The sequence below is a fragment of the Vidua macroura genome, chromosome 12, assembly GCF_024509145.1.
Source record: "Vidua macroura isolate BioBank_ID:100142 chromosome 12, ASM2450914v1, whole genome shotgun sequence".
Taxonomy (NCBI): domain Eukaryota; kingdom Metazoa; phylum Chordata; class Aves; order Passeriformes; family Viduidae; genus Vidua; species Vidua macroura.
This window is the reverse complement of record NC_071582.1, coordinates 13,040,449-13,062,395: the sequence shown is the minus strand read 5'-3', so window position 1 is coordinate 13,062,395 and position 21,947 is coordinate 13,040,449. Positions and strand designations below refer to the sequence as shown.

At 38.1% G+C, this 21,947-nt stretch overlaps 1 protein-coding gene across 1 annotated transcript in view; it reads right to left on the bottom strand.

The window, feature by feature from the left end:
* The window catches only part of ADAMTSL3 (ADAMTS like 3), a 171,311-nt gene that overhangs the window by 89,603 nt on the left and 59,761 nt on the right, over positions 1 to 21,947 (bottom strand). Inside the window, exons 4-5 of the mRNA XM_053987886.1 lie at positions 6,602 to 6,729; positions 4,173 to 4,218 (exon numbers count right to left, since the gene is read on the bottom strand). Of these exons, the coding sequence (XP_053843861.1) occupies positions 4,173 to 4,218; positions 6,602 to 6,729 (174 nt within the window). The remainder of the gene's footprint in view (positions 1 to 4,172; positions 4,219 to 6,601; positions 6,730 to 21,947) is intronic.

Below are 21,947 nucleotides of genomic sequence, written 5' to 3'. Positions count from 1 at the left end.
GTTTGGAAAAGTGAAAGGGAGTTTAAAAAATAGAAAGGAAAAGGCAGGGCAAAGATGTGAATGGCAGGCAAGGGTGAACTATGTTCAGGAAGTGGGCAGGGTCATCATATCAGACAATGATATGGGGGACCCAGCCCTCATCCTGTTTGTGTGTCTCTGGTTTTAATCTATTTCAGACATCACTTCATTCCACCAATCTCTCTTCCCTCTCAATATTTCACATTTTTTTTTACTTGTTAAATTTTTTTGCTACTAATTTCAGGATTTCTCCAATTTCTTAATTTCAGCAATAGCTTTTCTATCACACTCAATCCACTGAACCATGGCCAGGCCATTTGTAGGTTCATACACTGCATAAGGAGCTGAAGACATATCTATGAAGTCTAATACATGACAATGCTGGCAAAAGTAATCACACCCAGACCTTGCAGTGGAATGAAATGTTTTTATGACATGACTTATGAACATATTAGACAGATCTGAAAAAGATGCTTTAGACATGACTACCATGAAGATTAAACACAGACACACACAGACATATATATATGTTTTCCCTTTTTTTTTTTTTTTTTTTTTTTTTGTGACACACTATTAAAAACTACTGCATCCAAGGGCTGGCTCCTTATGAAATGTATCTTTGACTTTTGGCAATGAGAGCTCTCAACCTTTGAAAACAAAGCTGACCTGGGAAACCTGTAGCTTTGTAGGCAATGTTCATGTACAAAATATGAAGGTTGCATCAGACCCTGTGACTCTTGCCAACAATTACTCTACTGAAAAAAGCACAAAAGAGAAGGCAAGAAACTTCCCAGTAAAAATGATGACACCAAAGAAAGTCTAGCCCTTTGTCTAGTTTTATTCTTTGAATCTCATTTTGTTGAAACCCAGCCAAAACTGATGAAGTCATTGTTTTGTTTTCTTTTTGAAATTAGCCTCAGGTTCTATGTTTTTCCTACACAATTTTCAGGCCACTTCTAAGCAGAATCAAGGTACCTGAGCTGGAAAGCACCCCAGCCAAGGGAGCCTTATGGTGCATCAGCATTGTAAATATAAACTAAATAAATGAACAGATTAGAGAGAAACTATGTAACTCAAGGTGAAATATTATAGTCTAAAGTAGACACAATACAGCCAAGATTTTCTGAATGGGATAAATTAGCTGGTTAAGTGGATGCTGGAACAGTTATAGATAAATGTATTGAACAAGTGTGAGCATTATCTGCATATAATAAAAGTTTACAGTGGAATTAAACATGGGGCTGTCTTTTACAAAACAGTGTTTTTTCTGACTGTGGAAGAATCACTCTGGCAAAAATATAAGCGACTTTTTGGCACACAAGAATGTGAAATTTATGGGGAAATGGCCCAAATAACTTGTTCTGTGAATAGGACCCTAAAGGATTAACTTAAACACTTCCACATAGTGCACATCATAGCATTAGAATGTAACACTATATAGAAAAACTGAAATTTTAAAAAGGGGTGCAAGAAAGACTGAAAATCTCATTGAACAACATACAATGGATAGTTTATTTCTCTAAAATATCTATATGGAAGGCTGAAAGCACACATGCAGTTTTAGGAAATCATGCACCTGGCATCTCAGTTATGACAGACAGATAAGCAGGCTATACATATGCCTTTATCTTAGCAGTTATTTTGTTGTTAAGACCTTGAATTAATTTTTTGATTGAAATATCACTAATATTATTCTGGAACTATGCTGGAGTTCAATGAACTTACTACTATTCCATTACAAATTCACATGAAACCAATTTTCTGGTAAAATGATTCTTGTTCTTTTCATTAGAATGACACACATATTAAGTTGTGCTTCATTTGTACTCCCCAATATAGATGTTAGTGGTGTAATGTATCATGTAGCAAAATTACATTTGCAGACAGCTTTACACTGTGTATTTATACCAAATGTCTCATGTGGTTACCAGTAATACCTACTAATATGGAAAGAAGCTAGTTTAAACTCTTAATTTTCAAACTACAATTTCACTCCTAAAGTGAGAAGCCTTGATTAGGAATAATGCTTTCGGGAAAATTATATCATTTGAAACTAAACTGGCCTAGTAGTCTCAGATTTACATTAGGTGTAAGGTCCTGTTTCAAGGTTAACTCAGATCTGACATGGGGTTTGAATTCAGGAATGCCAGTTTCAGAGATCAACTGTATTAACAGTGGAAATCTCATTAAATATATTTTTCTCAGGAGTTCTTAATTATCTAACCCATAATCTAGGAAAAACCATTCCTGAGAAATTCTGACTGTATCTGAACTGAAATGGGAACCCAATCCCTTTCAGACATGCCCCAAAAGCAGAACTGTAAAGGCAGTTTCCTGTCTGGAAATTAACATCTGAATCATCATAAATTCAAACAGATTCACATACAAGGTGCCTGCCACTTATCGCTTTAAAATAAGTCCTAAAGTTAAAAAACAGGCTCCAGTGACTTCAGATAAATTCTCTGGGAGTTCAGAGAGGATATGAGAATCATCTTAATTTTCTCTATGATGAAGCACAAAGCACTGTCATTTCCATTAGATTTCTACTGCATAAATCTTAAAATGAACAGCATCCACAGCTATATTAAAATACAACAGACATCCTAAAAGCATACAGAGCTGTGCATGACAGCAGGAACCATGCCCACATTGACCTCACCATCCTCCCTTCTCCGTGCACTGGGCAGTTCCCCAGGCCTGGTGCTGGAGGAACAAGGTGCACTGGGATGACCTCTCTGTACTCCTGCAGGAAGCTGCAGTGCACAGGATCCAGCACTCAGAGGGCTGTTACTGTATACAGTGCATACAAACACACATTTAAATAAGCAGTGGAGCACTCAGGGACAGTTTGTTCCTTGCTTACATCCTGACTGCAAGTTAGCAAGTTATCACACAGCTTTTAAACATCAGGGTATTTTTGCAGGTAGCATTTTTATTCATGAGCTCGTGCACCAAGCTGCTGGGCCTTTTCTTCTGAAAGGGTTTGTCTCCAGAATCTGATTTCTGCATGCACTGGGACTGATTCATTTATCACTTCCACTTGCTTCTGCCAGCAGGAACTTCGGCTGCGAGCTGCTGTGGTGGGAAATCCATCCAACACTGAGCAGTGGAGTGCAGAGCTACTCAAGGTGTGAGCAAGCCTTGTTCTCAAGGAGGGCAGGAGCCAACTGGCACAGCAGACACTGTAGGTGTGGCAAACTGAAAAGCAGGAATGGTCAGCTCTCCTAGGAGATGCACTGATTCAGTATTTACTGGGTAACTTCCAGTGTCAGGCGTCTTAAGGAGAACATGTCACATTCCACAGCTGCCTGCTGCTGGCAAAAATCATGGGATTGGTAATGACCGAGTATCACTTGAGCTTACACGCCTTTGGGCACAACTCAACCCATAGGAAAAGTGCCCGTGGTACCACAAACTCCTGCCTGAGCTGCTCACCTTGGACAGCCCAGACCTGGGCTGAAGGGCAGCAGTTGTTTAAACAGCACAAAGCACAGCTACAAGTCAGTGGAACACAAGTCATGAGCTTTGCTGGACGTGAATGGTTTTCATAAAACGTGGCTATAAAAATGAAATGTGATTGCATCACAGCAACAGCAACTGCAGGGTCAAACCTCCAGCTTCACACTCATGGACATCATCTGTGCCAGTGCACCTAAATGTGCATGTTCTTGCATACAGACATATAAAGATCTGGGTTTAGGCAAACAGAGGGAATATAAGGAGTAATTATCCTATTTAAGATCTGAAAGGGACCAGGCACTCTTTGTTCACATGAGGAGAGTCACTGTACCACTAACGATCACAAATGATCCTGAGCTCAGTTTAATGCTCCATCTACAAGACAGCACCCCCAGGAAAAACACTTGCTAGTTTAAGATGAGAATTGATCTGTTAATCCTTCAAAATGTGTAACTCTCCTAATAAGTGATATAAAACATTCTGAATCACAATTGGCACTATAATTTCAGAAGAAAATGTCCATTTGGGAAGTCTAAATTTGAGACCTCATGGTGTCATGCAGACTGAACTGTTTAAAAATGGTAATAATGATGGAAAGAAAATTATGCACCATAAGGTTTTAAATAAGAAGCAGCATTTCTTAAACTTTAACACATTTTTTGAATGAGTAAAACAGGATTAAAGGCCAGACTCACATTACTACTGCAGGTTTTGTATCGAATATTCCGACCTTCACAGTTCCTAAAAAAAAAAAAAAAAGTAAAAATGGTTACAAGTGTATAATAGCAAAACACAACCTTGCCTGTTTTACAGCTAGTTATTCTCCAAAAATTAGACTTTTATTGCTACTGCCCTACCATAATCTGGAGTCAAAATACAAGGTTTAAATACAAAGGGGATCTGGGTATTCAGCTTTACACTGCTGTCTCTCCTCAGCAAAGAACGTGTGACTTGCCCTGTAAGTCCAATTTACTGCAAACCTTATGAAAACCACATTCATTTTGTGAAAAAGACATCTCTGAGCTTGCTCTATGCTGATTGCAAGCAAGTTATTTCTAAAAAATGTGATGTGGCCTAGAAGATTAGAGTATCTGATTCATAATTTTAAATTAAACAGAATTCTCATGGACTGCATGCAAATGTGCCCAATGCATGTGAATCCTGACATGCAAGCAATTCAGATCCTCAGTCTGTTGTTAGTAGCTGAAATAAAAGGCATGTAATAGAGTCATGGTTATTTATTGTGGTCTCATAAATCCGGGGAGGTTGGGTTTCACACTTCTTTTAAAGATATACTCTGCCAAACTTCTCACTAACGAACCAGCACTTTTGCACAGTGTAAGATATTCTTCTATGTTAAAATGGCAATATCAAGACTTTGAAAGAACTTAAAACATATTTCAAATGACTGGACAAGAAATTATAATTAGTGATTTCTCTAAAATCAAGAACCGTGTTTTGGAATAATTCCTTCATACCAAAAAGATGTGCCTTACATTAAAGAATGTGTGATCACACAACTGACAATTTACATCTCTTTGATTAAATTTTCTTCTTCTTGCATGAAAATAACAATTTTTTTATAATGTCTGAGAGGGACTGAAAAAGAGCATTTTAAAGGAAAAAAAAATGGATGCCTGAAGCAAGAGCTCAGCTCAGCTGAAGGTACAACTGTTAAAGCTCAAGGTATTTCAAGTCTCAAATTTCCAATCTTTTGCAAGACTTACTGCATCACAACATGCAAATTAAAAATGTTTATGATTCACACACATGTGAAAACTTTGTTTCACAATTGTACGTTTCCCGGACATTACTACAAAAATCAAACATAGAAAAAGCCTTTTAAACTATGCATTTGTCAAGGTATGGAAAACACATGTTTTTCACGGGGGAACACATTAAAAATATTAATAAAACCACAGTGGAATTTATACTGCTACAATTTATTGAGCTTGTTTCACAGTCCCTAACACATTGGTAGAATATCAAGGCTTCTTGCTGGAACTATTACTTTTCTCTAAGATCTTTGTGCATTTTTCAATAAAAGAAACATGCAGTGCTTTAATCAATCACATTTAGCTCTGTATTTCATACAGTTTGCACTTAAGTAGCACATCACACTCCAAGCCTTCTTTAAGAAAAAGTGACTTCCTGGCTGATACTTGCATTCAACTAAAAAATGTAAGCACAATCATCAGTTTTAAAAATGTTTAAGAATAATTCAAGTAAAACAGGCAATTCTGGATGCCAGCACAGATGCCTCAAAGCTGGCTGGGATCTTTTCTTGCCTGACTACAGGCCTAGTGCATTACTCCTACTTTAAGGATTGTACCAACAAGTCCTACATTTTTAAATCCCAGTTTTACCTTTTATGTTGGGGTAAAAGGCTTTCACTGCATGTATTCTTCTCTTCAAGTCACACTAAGAGTGATACATGAAAACATGTACCAGGACCACTGCATAGGAGGAACTGGCAGGGAAGAATCAGCAAATCAATTTGGTTGAAAAAGATCTCTGAGATCATCGAGTCCAACCTGTGACCCAGTGCCACCATATCACTTTAGACCATGGCACTGAGTGCCAGGTTCAGTCCTTCCTTAAACACTTCCAGGGACAGCGACTGCACTGCCTGCCTGGAGAGTCCATTCCAGTGCCCAATCACCTTTCTGAGAAGAAATTCCTCCTAACATCTAACCCGAACCTCCCCTGGGGCAATTTGAGACTACAGCCTCTTGTCCTTCCTTCCCTAACAGAAAGCATATTTGATACTTCCATAGGAGCAGCAGGCACTTGAACATTATGCCAAGTCATGTCCAAGTGCAGGCTGATTTGTACACAGGTGACTGACCCCTTGATCTGTATTACAGTGAAAGGGACTCCCCTCTCTATTTGACCATACCAAATAAAAAACTCCTGCTCTTCCACAATTACATTTCATAACACGTTAAAGTTCAGAGTTAAAGCCTAAGTTATTTGTCTATTACAAACATGTATTAAAAGCAGTATTTTATAACACTTGATCTATCTTACACAGCACTTGTTCTCAGAAACAGGAGCAACCAGAGAGGATTGGAAATGTGCCAGAGCTGCAGAAGAACCCCCCACACACCAGCATGTGGCTTACCTGCCATTTAAGCATCTCCTCAGAGAGTAGGAGGCTCCCCCTCCACAGGTCCGTGAGCAATCACTCCAGGCCCCCCAGGCATCCCAGGAATCATCCTTGTCTTCATCTGAGCGGGTCGTTCTGGAGTTCTAAAGGAAAACACAGAAAGGAGGGAAAAAAAATTGTTTGGAGTACGTTTTACTGCTTGGCAGTAATAGTACCAATTATGTTACTTTGCTGCTTATTTACCATATTTCAAATCTACTATTTTAATGCATAATAATTATATGGGGGGAAAGCAGAGCCTTTGAAGATCCAGTGCAGATGATGTGTTGCCTCCTGCCAAAGCAGTGCTGTGTCCAAACATGCTGTTGTTCCCAACTCCTCTATGCCCAACTTGCTGTGTAGGAACTAAAGTCTCGAGCACACAGACAAGGCATCATCTTCAAACACCTGATGGGCCTGTTAAAATGAAACTAAGATTTTTAGAATCCTATATTACACCCAGTTTAAGATTAAAACACCAATTTCTCAAACCACCATAGTGATAGTTTGCACATAAAAATACCACTAACATAAAGTAATAGCTTTTGGCATCATTATGAAAGTCAGACTGGGGATAAAAGTGAGGCAATGAGTAATTTTTCTCAGGTGGCAGAGAATATTGACCAATATTTATTCTGCCCCAAAAATCACAACTGAAAGAACATGAAAATTTAACTCAATCTTTAATAAAACAAATATTTCCAGCCATTTTTTTTTAATTCTCATTGACTTCAGTGGTCAACTTGTCAAAAAAAAAAAATAAATTGTTTATTAGAGGATAAGCATCACTATGTGAGAACTGAATTGCTGAAGTTGGTCTAAAAACATCAGTGGCTCCTTAACTTTCTTGCTCTTATAAATTTACAAATTTTACAATTGCTTACCATAAAGCTTTAAAAGCACTCTTAGGCCAGCCTACCATTCCAAAAACTATAGATCCCAGCTCCACCAAGATCCCTGAGGAATATTCACACTGCTGTTGGGTTAACTTTAAATCAGAAGCCAAGTCTGAAATGTCTGACACTGAAAATGGAACCAACTGCCTTCAGTCTTGACAAAAAAAAAAGCTCAGTACTTCCCAACAAGTCACTCAGCACATGAAAATAAATCAAGATGAACAAGAGAGTCACTTCTTTCAAATTTATGGGTGCAAAATTAGTTTGTTCCCTGCAAGCCCAAAGCAAATGACTGGGTTTTAGCATGTTGAGAAATGACTAAACTTGTGATAGTAAAAAATGAACACATGCCACTGTTTTTTAGAACAGCTAGTTTCTTTTGACAAAGCAGTGACAATGCCTAAAATAATCCTAACTTCATCATTGTATTAATACCAGCCAGATGATATTAACAGACAGAGTGTCATCTAAAGCTCTAAACAAAGTCCAGTTGTTCACTTCCCAAATTGCTTTGATAAAAGCCATTGTTCTGAACTGTATCTAATTAAAAAGCTGTAAATACTATGACGATCAAAGCAGAACTTTATGCCAACAAAGCCTTCTTTAGAATCATTGACTAATTCAGTGCCCACAGTGTTGATTTAAGCTCCAGCTAGTTCAAGCTATTTGTCCCATGGGAAAGAGTTAAAAGCAGCTTGCACTGACTTAGTAATTTACTACCAAAATAATATTGATTTACTAGCTGTCTGGTTTCATAAACTCTACACATTACATTTGTCTTCACCATGGTACTAAATTGAAGCAAAATAAAGAAAATATCACCATCATGATTTACACCAACAAAGCCTTGGAAACTCATTTAGGAATTAAATTGAGAGCTAATTGCAATTGGACACAGAAGGATATTATTGTACATCAGGAGTGCATTCCCAGCTTGCTTGACTTCAGCTTTTCTTGTCTTTATTGACTTCAGTCATAATTCTAACATGGTTCAGCAGTGAGACACTGGACCATATTAGAATAGTTTTTCCTTTAGTGCCTTAATTTTGCAACAGACAAAGCACAACACATATTTTGCATATTCATTGTGGAAATATTTATGTACCAGCACTAACGTAAATGGGTGCATGGACATGCACACGTGCACCCATGATGTTACACGGTGAAGCCACAAGTGCTGCAGTGAATCCAGATAAAATAACTTAAACCAGCTATAAACACAACCTAGATTGCTGCTCTTTACGTAGAGCTGGATGGGAAAACACGTCACTGGAAGAGTTGTACCACATGTGAACGCAGGCTTAGATGCAAATATTGCAGTCAGAGCAATAGCTAACAACCTATACAAAGTTTCTGCAGAAATCCAGTGTATATGATAAAGGTAGACTCAAAATATTTCATCCCAATCTAACTCATTTTGAAAGCAAAAAAAGTCACAACACTAAACATGGACCTGCACAATGATTATTTGAATCAGGGGGCAAGGGAAATTAAACTCTTGAGTTTTGTAGCACTTGATGACATAGACTCAAAGACTGAGGTGACAGTTTGCCAAGGTTTTCTCGAGGTCTGAGGCCCAGTGATGTGCAATCTGAGCTCTGTGCTGACAACCCTTAAGTGACCGAGACAGTGCTGTCCACAGAGAATTTTACTGGAGTGTGGCACTGGTAGGTTTGAACCGAGGGAAAAGTGTTCATGCCAGTTTCCCTTCTTCTGCCCAGGGCTCTGTTTTTGCTTCTGTCACATATGGGCACATACTGGACCACCATGTTCTGCAAATTATTGATGTGCATGAGTTCTCAGGCCATATTCCCCTTGCAACCTACTACCCAAAGTAACCCAGTATAGCAGAAATAGGCACTAAGGTAAAATAAATTAAATCCAGATGTTCACAGGGCTGATCATTGCTCCAAAACAAGGGGATTTTTACTGTCACTTGTAGCACCCAGTAAATAACAACAGCTACATTGATACACATTACAAAAATCAAACACAGTGCTGTCAGATGGAGAAAAAAAGATTATTTGGCCAAACTTTTGTTTGGCTGTTATGAAGGATGACATAATTGTCTTGAATTTGGTCATGCAGACTTCAAAGGAGAAGTGGTGCCAGAGAACGAAGGTCAGTTTATGCAGTTTTTTTATTATTATTCAGACAACTATTACATAAGGCTTGGATATGTAAATGTTTAGCATTCAGTGTAACAAAAATTCGGCTTCTCAACAGAAATGCCCTGATACCTGAACTGTTTGTTTTTACAGAGCTTTTAGCATACAATTTTTCTTTAAACACAAACACAAGGCAAGCCCATGGTATTCGACACGAGAGTTACAGCAGCAGTATGTGCAGTCAAAGAAACGCAGAGACCTGGCACACAGATTCTTCTGCCAGAGCCCCCAGGTGACAGTCCCTGTGCCATGCACACATCAGCACAAATCCTGCCCTGTGACAGCCCCTAAACACCTCCCCAGGGCAAGGTGCCCAGCTCTGTCAGGTCCTAGGAGAGATTGGCCCCTGGGACTGGATGGATACACAGAAATGCTCTATTGAAACAGGTTAAAGTGGTGTGGCTCAGAAAATAACTCTGTCATTTCATGTAAGGACCTGGATATGGAGGAATATTTACCAATACAGCTATTATGCCAATGTCACTGCAGCTCTCTGGGTGGCTGTGCTTTTGTTTTTCTCACAGCTGCTTACTAAACTGGTTTGTATTAATTCACTAAGGCTTGCCAAATTTTAAAAGAAAATCACCAAAAACAGTTACACTGGCACAGGTATAGCATATTGCTATTTAATAATATATTTCTTATAATTAAATACAGAATTTAGGTTCTTCAGATTAAACTCATCCAAGGGAAGGAACCTGTTGAAGAGTATAAACACCACTTCTGTACCACTGAAGGCCTAAATTAAGCAATACCCAAAGCTCAGTGCTGGCCCTTCTCCCAGGAGTGAATTTCATCCTTGATGGTGTTTTGAAAAGAGATGAAGCATTTCCTTTTCTTTGCTTCTTCCCACTCTCACAACCCATAAATACTATTAACACTGTCCTGACTTTCAGAGTCTTCCAAAGCACAAGGCTATTTTGCTCTTCACTAATCTTCATGTGCAGCACTGCTCTGTGCCATTTGCTTCTCCTCATACCTACAACAGCTCCAAACAGAGGTAGCATGAGGAATTATGGCACTGAAGGGAACATATCCTGCCTGAGTAGCTCTGTGATGCATTTCCCAGATTCTTGTTTGCAGACACTACACTTGGTGGAAGAGGTATCCAATTGCACTGATGACTGTATCTGTGAGCAGGAAAGAACAAGAATTTACCTGCAGATAATCGCTGGATGTGCTATTCAGCCTCAGCACTGTGTGCTTCACTTTTAACTCTGGCTGTTATGTCTAAAGCTTTGAAACAAGCTACACTAGAAATCTCTTTCACTGCTAGGTCACATACAAAAATGATTTACACCTCTATTTTGTATTCTAAGTGAGGTGGAGAATGCAGATTACAGATCTAGGAAAAACTATTTCACTTGTGGCAGCAACTAAATAGAACAGCCAAAACATATTTCCAGACAAATAAGAATTATTAATAAAGGATCCTGCATTACCTGGTTTTAGCTTAAAAACTCCTCTTGTTTCCTTAAAACAGATTTCAAGACATTTCCTGGTATAATTCTACTATTGCTGAGTGCATTATATATTACCTAATTGTGCACTGTATATGTCATTGAGTTTAATAAATCTTTTACTTCTGTGTACCAAAGTAAATTATATTTTACTCTGTATGTTAAAGAGAACCTATCTGGAATTTTAAAATCCTGGAGAAAAAACAATGCATCATTATTTTAGATTGATAAAAAACACCTGGGAGTAAATGCAGCTATTTTAAGCAGATGTTTAGAATTATTTAGTTTTTAAATTGTTAACATTGTTAACATTTAAATTGTTACATTACCTATTCCTTGCACTTGGCCTCAGCACTGCAAACTCACTGCAAAATGGAAGCTGTGCCCCATAATAACAAGAACATTTCAGAAACACAAGCTGGTAAAGCTCAGTACAAGGTGAATCACCAGCAAGGAATCAGCCAAAAGGCAGATGATGGACTTATTGAGCTACATGAAAAAATACATCTGGGGGCTCAGATGGACTTTAGACACCTCAGTGTTGAATTCTGCACCATATTTTCATTCTACAGAAGTTTTGAATAAATTCAAATTTTGGAGAATAAAGCATGCACAAGTGTCACACACAGGAAATATTTACAGCATAATTCATTTTCATACTAAACTGAAGGCGAATCTCAGCGTGTTTTTCAGTGTTATACTGCATCCAGATTTTTTCTGCTGTCGGAGTGTTGCAAAATTTCATATTGACAGCACAGGCCTGCTCTGCAGGAGTTGTCAGGACAGATTTGGAGGTTTTGGCAGGTGGAGCAGGGATACTTGAGGCTTTTGGCATCCAGGAAGGGATGAAATGTTGCTTGGCTGTTTGGCACCTATGAGCTAGTTGAGGCTTTTGGCACTGAAAAGAGTCTGTATCCCCTCCTTCCTTCTTTGTGAGCAGCAACAGAGGGAACATGGAATTTGTGGGCATGGAGAAGAAATCGTGGATCCCTCCCTAACTAGCCCAAGCAGAAAGCAACTGCACTACAATACCTAACACCTACAGCTCCTTCTGCATCTAACTGCTAAGGACAGCACCTACATGTTCCTGCTAGAAGGAATCAGTATTGAAGTACTTAAAGCATAATTAAGTCGCTATTTTTCAATTTCTGAGTTAATTACATTGTTCAGATGGGTTCACAAAAACTCCACACAAATTCTATTGTACTCGCTGTTGACAGATATAATGACCTACACCAGAGTTCCAGGGTACCTTTTCCTTCCCTTGCTGACTTTGACAAGAGAAGCACTTGCCTCTGGCCTCTCTGAACAACAGCAAACTGGCTTATTTTCTTGGGTGATATTCCATAAATTACTATTTTGACAGAAAAACCTCTAGAAAAGAGAGAAACCCTTTATGAAACCCTGATAAGCACATCTTGCAAATACTGGTGCATTACATCACTGGCAATGCACCTGAAAATCTAGACTTAGTTGCCCAGGTTTACATTCTTGCTTGCCCAATCAGAGCCATATAAGCCCTGTATCTGCTTATCTGCACTGGTAAATATTGTCCCACATTCACCAGCATTAGAACATAGAGAAGATACTCTCCTGAGAACAGGGAGGAAGGCTATTCACTATCCTTGGTGATAGTCAGAGAGGCAGAACAAGTCTCTAATCAGCTTTTGTCCAACCATTCAGGACAACTGCTCAGGATGAAAAATATGAATAACTTGTCCCTGAGTTTCCAGTATTTAATTGCCTTCCAGGATTAAAAAGTACATGTGACTACATAGATGGAAATATATAAATCTGAACTCTCAATAAATATCCATTCCTCTGAATCTGCCACATCTGAAATAGAAACTACACTGAGAAATGCTCAGCATCACTCCAATCCTCCTTTTTTAAGTGGTCTGGAGAATTAGAACTTGAAGATTTGCACGTGTAGCTGGCAAATAGCTCAGAAGTCCCAGACCCTGGAGAACACACAGAGGTTCTGAAAGGAAACATAACCAATAAACCAATAGAAATTGTAGCACACTCTGCCCACTTTCTCAGTAGCCAGCCTGAGGCAAACACTTGCCAGAGCTTGCGAGAGAGATAAAGGCAGAATTTTAAAATGGGCAAAAAAGACAGAATGGAATGCTCTATAATATTTGTTAGAAGCATGACTTTAAAAAAAAAAAATCACTGATTATATTAACATTGCAATGAAGAACTTAAAAGTTAAATCCTAGAATGTAAAAAAAAAATATATACATTATCATGAATTAGAAAACATTCTCCACAATATGGTATTTAAATACTCGGCCCTTGCATGTAGTTGTGCAAAGAAAACTTGGCACAGATATAACAAGAGCTTCTTAAGGTTATGTATTATGTCCATTTTAGGGATGAAAATCTGACCTCAGGAAGAAGGATGAAGTCCTTTGTGAGAGTAGCACAGCTGAGAATTTTACCTCAGTGCCCAAAGGCAGATTTTCATGCACCTTGTAGAGCTCTTCCACCTCCTGTTTTGCAACTCTAAACATTGCCCTTTCAGATATGGGTATGTACAGTAGGTACAAAGTGTGAAGGGGAAGACAATCTTCAAGACATTTGGATATGTTAATTATCTCTGGGCCTACTTAAAAATTTGCATTAACACCAGTCCATATATTTCCTGGAGTTCATAAAACAGTAATAATGCATGAAAGCTTTACTGAATGCATATTCAAATTTTGCACCTGGATACAGTGGGTTTTTCCACCTTCACACAGCACACCACATGTTCCCCATCCAGCACAAACAGTGTGACAGGTCAGCCAGAGTCCAACATGCAGAATGCCTCAGGTGCACAATAGAAAAAGAGATTCCAATTTCTGGGAAGTATATCTGGCATTATTTTTTTGAATTAACTTATTAAATGTATTTGCAAACATCCAAATGAGGGTTCGTTTAAATGCTTTACCATGCAATTTTTAAAACTGGTCTCACTTCAGTGCATGCAGTGGAAAATCAAGAGTAACAGAGATGGAAGTGAGGACATTATGTCTGTGAAAGGAGAGGACCATCAGCTTTCAAAAATCACACCAGGGCACATTGGTGCCACTGTCAAATACAAAAATCTTTCCTGTTGAGGCTTGTTTTTTTAGGGTTATTTTCCATATTCTGATATCATATGAAATTGCAATCCTACTTCTGTGATTAAATATTTTTCAATGCTTTTAAATAATGCTTTCCATGTAAAAAAACAATAAAAACAAAAAGAAATCCTATGCATATCTCCTGAGGGTCAGGCAGCTACCATAGACCCATCTCCTTTTGATAAAATTCCTGTGCTGGTTTAGGACTTCTCATGTCCTTCTTGATGTGTTCATTTGATGGAGACCCACTTGACAGTGTTTGAGGAAATCATTCCAGGCTAAGGAGAGCTATGGCAGGAATGCTCTCAACCACTGAACCTCTAGATTAAAATCAATAAGGCAGCAAACTTCCAGTTCACTGTAGGAGAACAGTGACAGGGCAGAGCATGGGGGGCACTTGTTTCTCAGCCTACAGGTGAGCTGTAAGGACCACAGTCACCATCAAAATCTCTCCTGCTGATTTGTGGTGGTCCAGGTGGCCTTTGCCCAAATTACCACTGCAAACTGAAGTATGGGAAAGGCTGTCCTGCTCCCATGAATGCTCACACAACCTGAGTGTACAGATTGACATAATGGCACCACTTGCTCACACAACCTTATTAATTATTGTATCATGCTGAACTTGTTGAAGGGCTGATTTTCCAAGACTCTTGTGTATAAAACTTACACGCATGTTATGGAAAAGCAAATCAAGAGGGAGTGTGGGCATTTAAAATTACATATTGTGCATGCTATTTTCCTAACAGTTTATAGCATCATAAACAAGCTTTATTCCATCACAGTGACACATGAGTCATTTGACTTAAAGCAGTACCCTAAAAACCATCACTGAGAAATACACAAGTCATTGACACTTATGTACAGTACCTTCATACACATGCTTTTGAAAGAAAAGACATGTTTTCACTATTTGGTTACAACTTTTGTTTTGTTTTTTTAGGAAAATGTTTTGAGAATTTACAATGAAAAAACCCCACTGAAACCAATCCTTTTTCTCAGAAAATAATTACTGCATCTCTAACTTTTAAAAGAGCCCCAATACATACATTTTAAAAATTTGTTTAAAATAATTTTCCTAACTCGAGACACTGTCTGCCAAGTTCCTACTAGAAGCAAAATTTTATGGCAAACTGCCAAGCCTATGAATAAAAGGAGTTTATAGGGGAAATACTGACAGAAGAATAAACTGTAGCAAGAGCAGCCAGTATAGGAAAGTCTTTCTTGTGCATTTTGTCTATCCATAATCTGCAATATTCATAACCCTGGATATTGGGATATTGCACTCCTGCCTGCCTCAGTTTCATACCAGTATTATCCACAGTGCCAGGCCAGTAATTTGATTATAGGTATGTATGCCCTATCACAGAGACAAGGCATCCAAACTCCTCCTTTGTGAACAAGTGATTCTACTCATGCCTCCTGCCTCACCCTGCTATTTAATACTACATGTAGCACTTTTAATGATAATATTTCTATAAACATAATGCAAAACAGATCACAGACCATAAGCAGATACAGCCTGGCAACAGAACAAATGTCAAAAGGAAAAATATTAAATCCATATTGTTAGATGACAGCAATTATACGAATCCCAATTTCTATTTCTATAAATGGAGACAAATTCAAAGCTTTTGAATTTCAAAGGAATTATTTTATATTAATATCTTTTTACCCCTGATTTTTAAGGTAGATATTGCTTTTTGAAGAGCCATTTTAAATTAATATACTGAAGGAGAAGATTTACTAAATCTGTAACTGAAAAGCAGTCTGACTGAAATTCTGCCCAAAGTAACTCTAGAACTTGTCAGCCTGATCCTGGTGCCTCTTTACTGTGGCATAAATCAAAATTAGCCAGATGAGTTTTCTTCTCAGAGAAAGCTGTTCTTGCCTCTTTAACCATGAGCTGATCTTTGGGTGATATTAAGCAATGGCATAACTGATCCAAAATCAAAATTTCAGTGTTTCTTTTTATTATTCATCTTAACTTAGAGACAAATTTAATTTTAAAGCTTGCTCAGCTCCACTGGCTCCAGCTGATTTCCTGCCTTTGAAGAACAGTTTCATTCATTGCCTGGAAGGGGTTGCTTTACACAAGGGCAGCCTGTCTTGAAGATGTTGGGAACCTTCCTTGGTGGGCACCTGCACCAGTCAAACGGGTCCTTAAGGTGCTTCTGTTCTTCCAGAGGTGCAATTTTTGTTTGATCTCTGCTTACTCACAGTCAAAAGCTTGTACCAATTCTGGAATCTCAAGGTTCCTCCAGCTATGTTGCCTCACAAACAGCAAAAGACATTTGTCAGCAAGGGTTTGGGGGCTTTTTAGCTAATTAAAAAAAAATCCAAAAATCCAACCAACCAAAAAAAAAAAAAAAAAAAAAACCAAACCCCCAAACATTAAAATCTCCTGCCTAAATCTCACCTTGCAGAAGACCCCAATATTCAGAAGTTCTGAGGGCAGCTTTTGGATATAACTTATGTACAGGTTAAAAAAGACTGTTGCTGAAAAAAAAAAGGGTCCATGTGCGGAGAACAGTTTCCCAGAAATGTATTTTATGTGGGATTAAAAATGTAATATTCTCTTGTCATTCCTTTCCACTTTAAGTCAAATAAAATATAATCCACTGAAACTCATTTGATATCTGGTGAATAGTTTTCCTTTTATTGATTGTCTAGCTTCCAGCTTGGGGAGAAAAAAACCTGTCTAGGGAACAGTTACAATGGCAGCACAGGTCTAGGTCCAATTCCCAAAGAAGCAAGAGAAAAAGAAAAAGCCACTGACTTCAAATAAAGGAAGATGAAGGCTTAATTACACATGTGGGGTAAAGACATATATTTCCCCATTTGGAAAAATGTTAGCACAACTTGCTTTCTCTTCTGTGTCCAAGTTCCTGGCTTTTAATTCTCCAAAGACAGAATTATCCAATGAATAGCATTCATGGGAGAAAAAGACAATTTCATCTATCTTGAGTTGACTCTGATTTCGTTCCAGATCTCTACTACTGTGTGTGTTTCACCACAGTATCTTTAGCACTCGGCACAGGGCAGCAGGCCTGGATATGGAATATTAGCATGACTCTTTCCATATCTGTTCAGTGCCAGTGTTTCCTATTATCAGTCCAATTTTTTATGGTTATTGTATTAGCTTCCCAGCAGTACCTTCTCAAGTTCTGCAGCCTGAAACCTCCATTAACAGATGCTAAATACAATAGTTGTTTTTCACTTTTAGATCTTGTGAAAGCCCGTAAAAATGAGTGGTCAGTTTGTCCAATTTTCTAAAGAAATTTTCCAAGATTTGAATGGGCAACACATAAAACCACTAAAAATACTCTTGGCAGCTCATTCATTTGGATTATGTTCCTTCTGCCAAGCCAACTAATGAATAGCTTATTCCAAGATAGGACTTCCGCACAAATTTTTTGTAGTAAAGGTAAGAATATCTATTTATAAAATTCCCTGGTTGCTTGTATTTGAAGGGTTTGGTGAAGGGAGGAGTTTGGGGGGATTTTGTGGGTTTTATCATTAGCATTTGGACTTAAGGGAAATTTGTGTAAATAACTTAACCAATAAATTCCCTTTTTGTTTTTAATTCTGCTATATACTCTGGTAAATGAAAGATAACCAAACTATCACTGTCAGGCACCTAGTGAATAAAGCCTGATATAAAAGCCATTGAATCTGATGGAAAGTATCTCACTCACTTTGTTGGGTTTGGTATAGGACCTACAAGAACCCCTGAATTCCATGTCAGATACAGCCAAACTACAGACAGGGATGTGATTTCTTACACATATGGGCAGATAAAGATCAAAGAAGAGGGGAAAAATCTCCTGCATACTTTTCTCAACTTCATTTCTTTTACCAGTCTCCCCTAGCTATAAAGTATTTGTTTAGACTTTAGAATTATGCTTCTTCAAATACCCTTAAAAAAGATCCACCTAAGAATACATTTTTACACACACACACACACACATAGCTTTTAAATGGTGTTTTTTCCAACATCTTTAGCATAGCAAAGTTCCCTTTTTTGGCATGGAAGAGGGAGATATCTTTTATGTCTTTTCCCATATTCCATATACAAATTCATTTTGAAAGCCTGAAACAACTTCCTGCTTGGTTGCACACATTTTTTCCACTGAAATATATAAAGCTAAATTAATTAAGTGAAGCTTTCCAGAAAGCTAGGAGATCAATGAGCTGTGCAGTCCACAACACACAGTTAACAGGTTTTATGCAAGTTTATCCACTGTCGAATTTCAAACACTTTTAAATGTTCCACATTTTACAGCATTACTTATTTCTCTTCTTAAAATAGATCCTCAAAAGAGGCCTTTTTTTCCTCAAGAAAAGATCTTGTTCGCCATTTATCAGTCAACTCAAAGACCACAACATAATTAGTTTATCATATTTATCTCGCTGAACACAAAGGCAGATAAGCACCCATATTTTTCCTCACTGCTGTACTACATCTATAAATTCCATAGTTTTTCCATACACATCATTCAACTCTATTAAAAATTATCTGAGTAGCAACTCGTGGGCTGAAAAATAAAGAACAAGCTTCTTAGCCTTTGTAGAGATGACAAATAGCTAATGGTAAAAGTATAAATTTGGTTTGTGATCTCATTCTCCTTTCCCCTTTGCATGTTCAAAGCCACAGCAGCAGCTATGGCAGCAGATAAGAACAACAAACAGTAAGGGAAGCTAACTACAACAATAAGGAAAAGCTGGGTTTGGAAGGCTTTGCAATCCTGGTCAACAAATAGATTTAGAAACAAGCTAGGCAAATATCCACCAGGAGCAGTTCACTTGGATTTGATCCTGCCTGGAAGCCAAGGATACACCACAGTGTCTTCCAGAGCCATTCTCCCTTTGATCTGTACCAGATACTGTGGTGGGGGAGAAGGGCTAAGGGACAGCTACTCTGAAGAAGCAATCAGGATTCAGAACACAAAAGTAACAAAAGGATTAAAACAAAACACTGTTTTAATCCACAGGCCTTGCAATGTCTCGTATTTGGCTCGGAGACAAGGTCCAGCCCTCAGCTATCTGTTCTTCCCAAGATGTGTGGCCTGGCTTAGGCCTGCCAGAGGGAGGCCTCTTCCAAAACACGTTATCTCACAATATATTTCCCACTTTAAGCAGCATCCTTCAAATCATCTAACTACTGTTTTGCTCTACTCTTTTATCACAAATCAACTTTATGTTTCTTATTTAATATAAAAGCAGCCTGGATGAATCAAGTCTTCTGTCTTCTGGAGGCTGGCTATACATACCTATTCCCAGATGTCTGTCTGGAAACAGATATATTGCACACCCAAAAGCTACGTCTCTTTTGGGGCTTTTAAGCTTGCTGATGAACAGTTCCTGCCCAATTTAGATCATTAACTGAACTCCCAAATCCTCATCTGCACTATAAATACCACCTATTGTATCAATATATTTTCTCATTCTCTTGGCCACCGTGGATTAACAGCTTTCTTTAGAAACTACTCATGAAACACTAGGAAACATCATAAACACAGACAACAGCTGCTACATCCACTTTCATCGTCACTTTGCTTCACCTCAGCTCTCAGCATTTGCACAAGGCCATGTGGAAGATATTGAGCTGCATTCTGTGTGATATTGGAGAGCGACAAAAGTCCCAGGGGAAGCAAAGAGAGTGAAGAGGGGTAACAACCTATCACTCATCTATGTTCTGAATCTGAACTCTTGTAGGGGCCAGTCCCTCCCCTGCCCTTCTGACACCTCTTGTTACAGCAGGTCACTGACCCTTCTGAAGGCTGCCTTACAGAGGATCTGACCTTAAATGAGGCTTTACATTCGTGGTGTACACAATCATAAACCTATAGCACTTCTGAGCCAAAGACATTTTCCTCAGCCTCAGCACTGCTTTTCTGTACCTTCTGGGGCATCAGGTAAATCCAGATTAATCCCACTGCTTTTATTTTACCTCACTCAAATAGTTGATTGCTTTTGACAACGTGGTCTCCTGCCTTTTAGGCATCCACACTGCTAGAGGGATGGTTTAGTACCATCTATACATTGTTTGCCTGGGTCTTACAGTTACACAATCAGATTTCATATTAGATGCCAATAGAGGGTTTTAAAACATAACTATGAAAACATGAGAAGGATTTTAAATCTACTTTGTGTAATTTGGCTGAAGTTATCATGTTGCAAGGGGATCTATTCATAGGCAATCCTATGGGGATTTTTTGCCTAGTTCTCACTAGGGAATGTTTTGGAAGAAAAGTATAAAAAGACATTGTTTCCTTATTATATAATACTCCTGACTTATGCCAAGAATATTCTCATCATAACCATGTTCATAATCTCAAAGGCTGAGCTATTGCATTACTTGTGTCTATACAAATAATAGGCTTCTAAAAATATGATTCTTTGACACTTTTTGAAAGGTGACTTACATATGATTAAAAAGCTGTGTGCTTGTGTTTGTATTTCTGATTTGTCAATCCTATACAGTAATTAAAAGCAGATTTCAAGTGTGTCTGCATACATACAAAGTGAATACAAATCTAAGTCAGAGACGCATTGAGGGAAAATACAAAAATCTAATTTTGCTGGCATATAACTGTTCAGACACTATCAACAATTTTCCCAAGTAAGAGAAAGCTCCTCAGTTAACAGTAAAACTGATCATTTTTTTAAAGGAAATATCTTCTGAAATTATAATTATAAAATGCTAATAAAAGGATTGACAAATAAAAGCACACTGAAATGTACCATCACACCAATTTTGATACAATGCATGAACATAATACCCGAAGCAGCTAATAAATTCTCTGTTGGAAAACAGGAATAAAGCACTGATTTGCTACTTGGGAAGAAAGATGAGCTGATCATATACTCTGACCTCTTATAACACCAGCAATAGAATTTACTCTTCCTGCTTTACTGAGCAACACAACTCAAATATGCCCTTTCTTTCCAATTTGTCAAATGGAGAGAAAGAAGCACATTCTGAGCTGGACTTAAGGGATACTTTTCAATTGCATAGCTAACAATTTTTATTATACCCCCAAATCCTAATTCAGAGCTCAAGCTATTCCTTAGTTCTTCAGTTCATAAAATCAAATCTCCCAGTACAGACAATTTGCATGTCTCTTAAATGACACATTTTTTTGCATTTATGAACTCATTCAAATCTGCTCCCTCCAAACAAGTTTGCAATAAGGAAATGTTTTACATAACTGATACAGATGTCAGTAAAACATCTCAGTCTGTCAGTACAAACCCCTTATACAAAGTGAGAGAGCTGAAAATTTACCCAGACATTAGTGAAGTACTAAAAATAGGCAGAAAGAAAAGAAAAAAAACTCCTTTCATGATTTTACAATACTTAAATGTTGTTCTTGTCCACTATGCAGAACAGGAGGCTCCTATAGTTTGATGGAGCCTGGCAAAGGACAGATTCCTTAAGAAGACTCATGATTAAGGAAAATTGGATAGGATGTGGAGACAGTTAATAATACTTCTGGAGGAATGTGTTGCAGCTTTAGAGGACAATATTGTGTGCATTATTTTACCTCTTTAAAGGAATAATCTTTACCTGGAAGAAAATGTGCACAGTTTGAAGGCCAGTAACCTCGCCGCCAGTCATGGTTGGGTACCCAAGGGACAAAGACAGTTTACAAAAAGTTTGTGTTCTACCTATTCTCCTGTTTTAG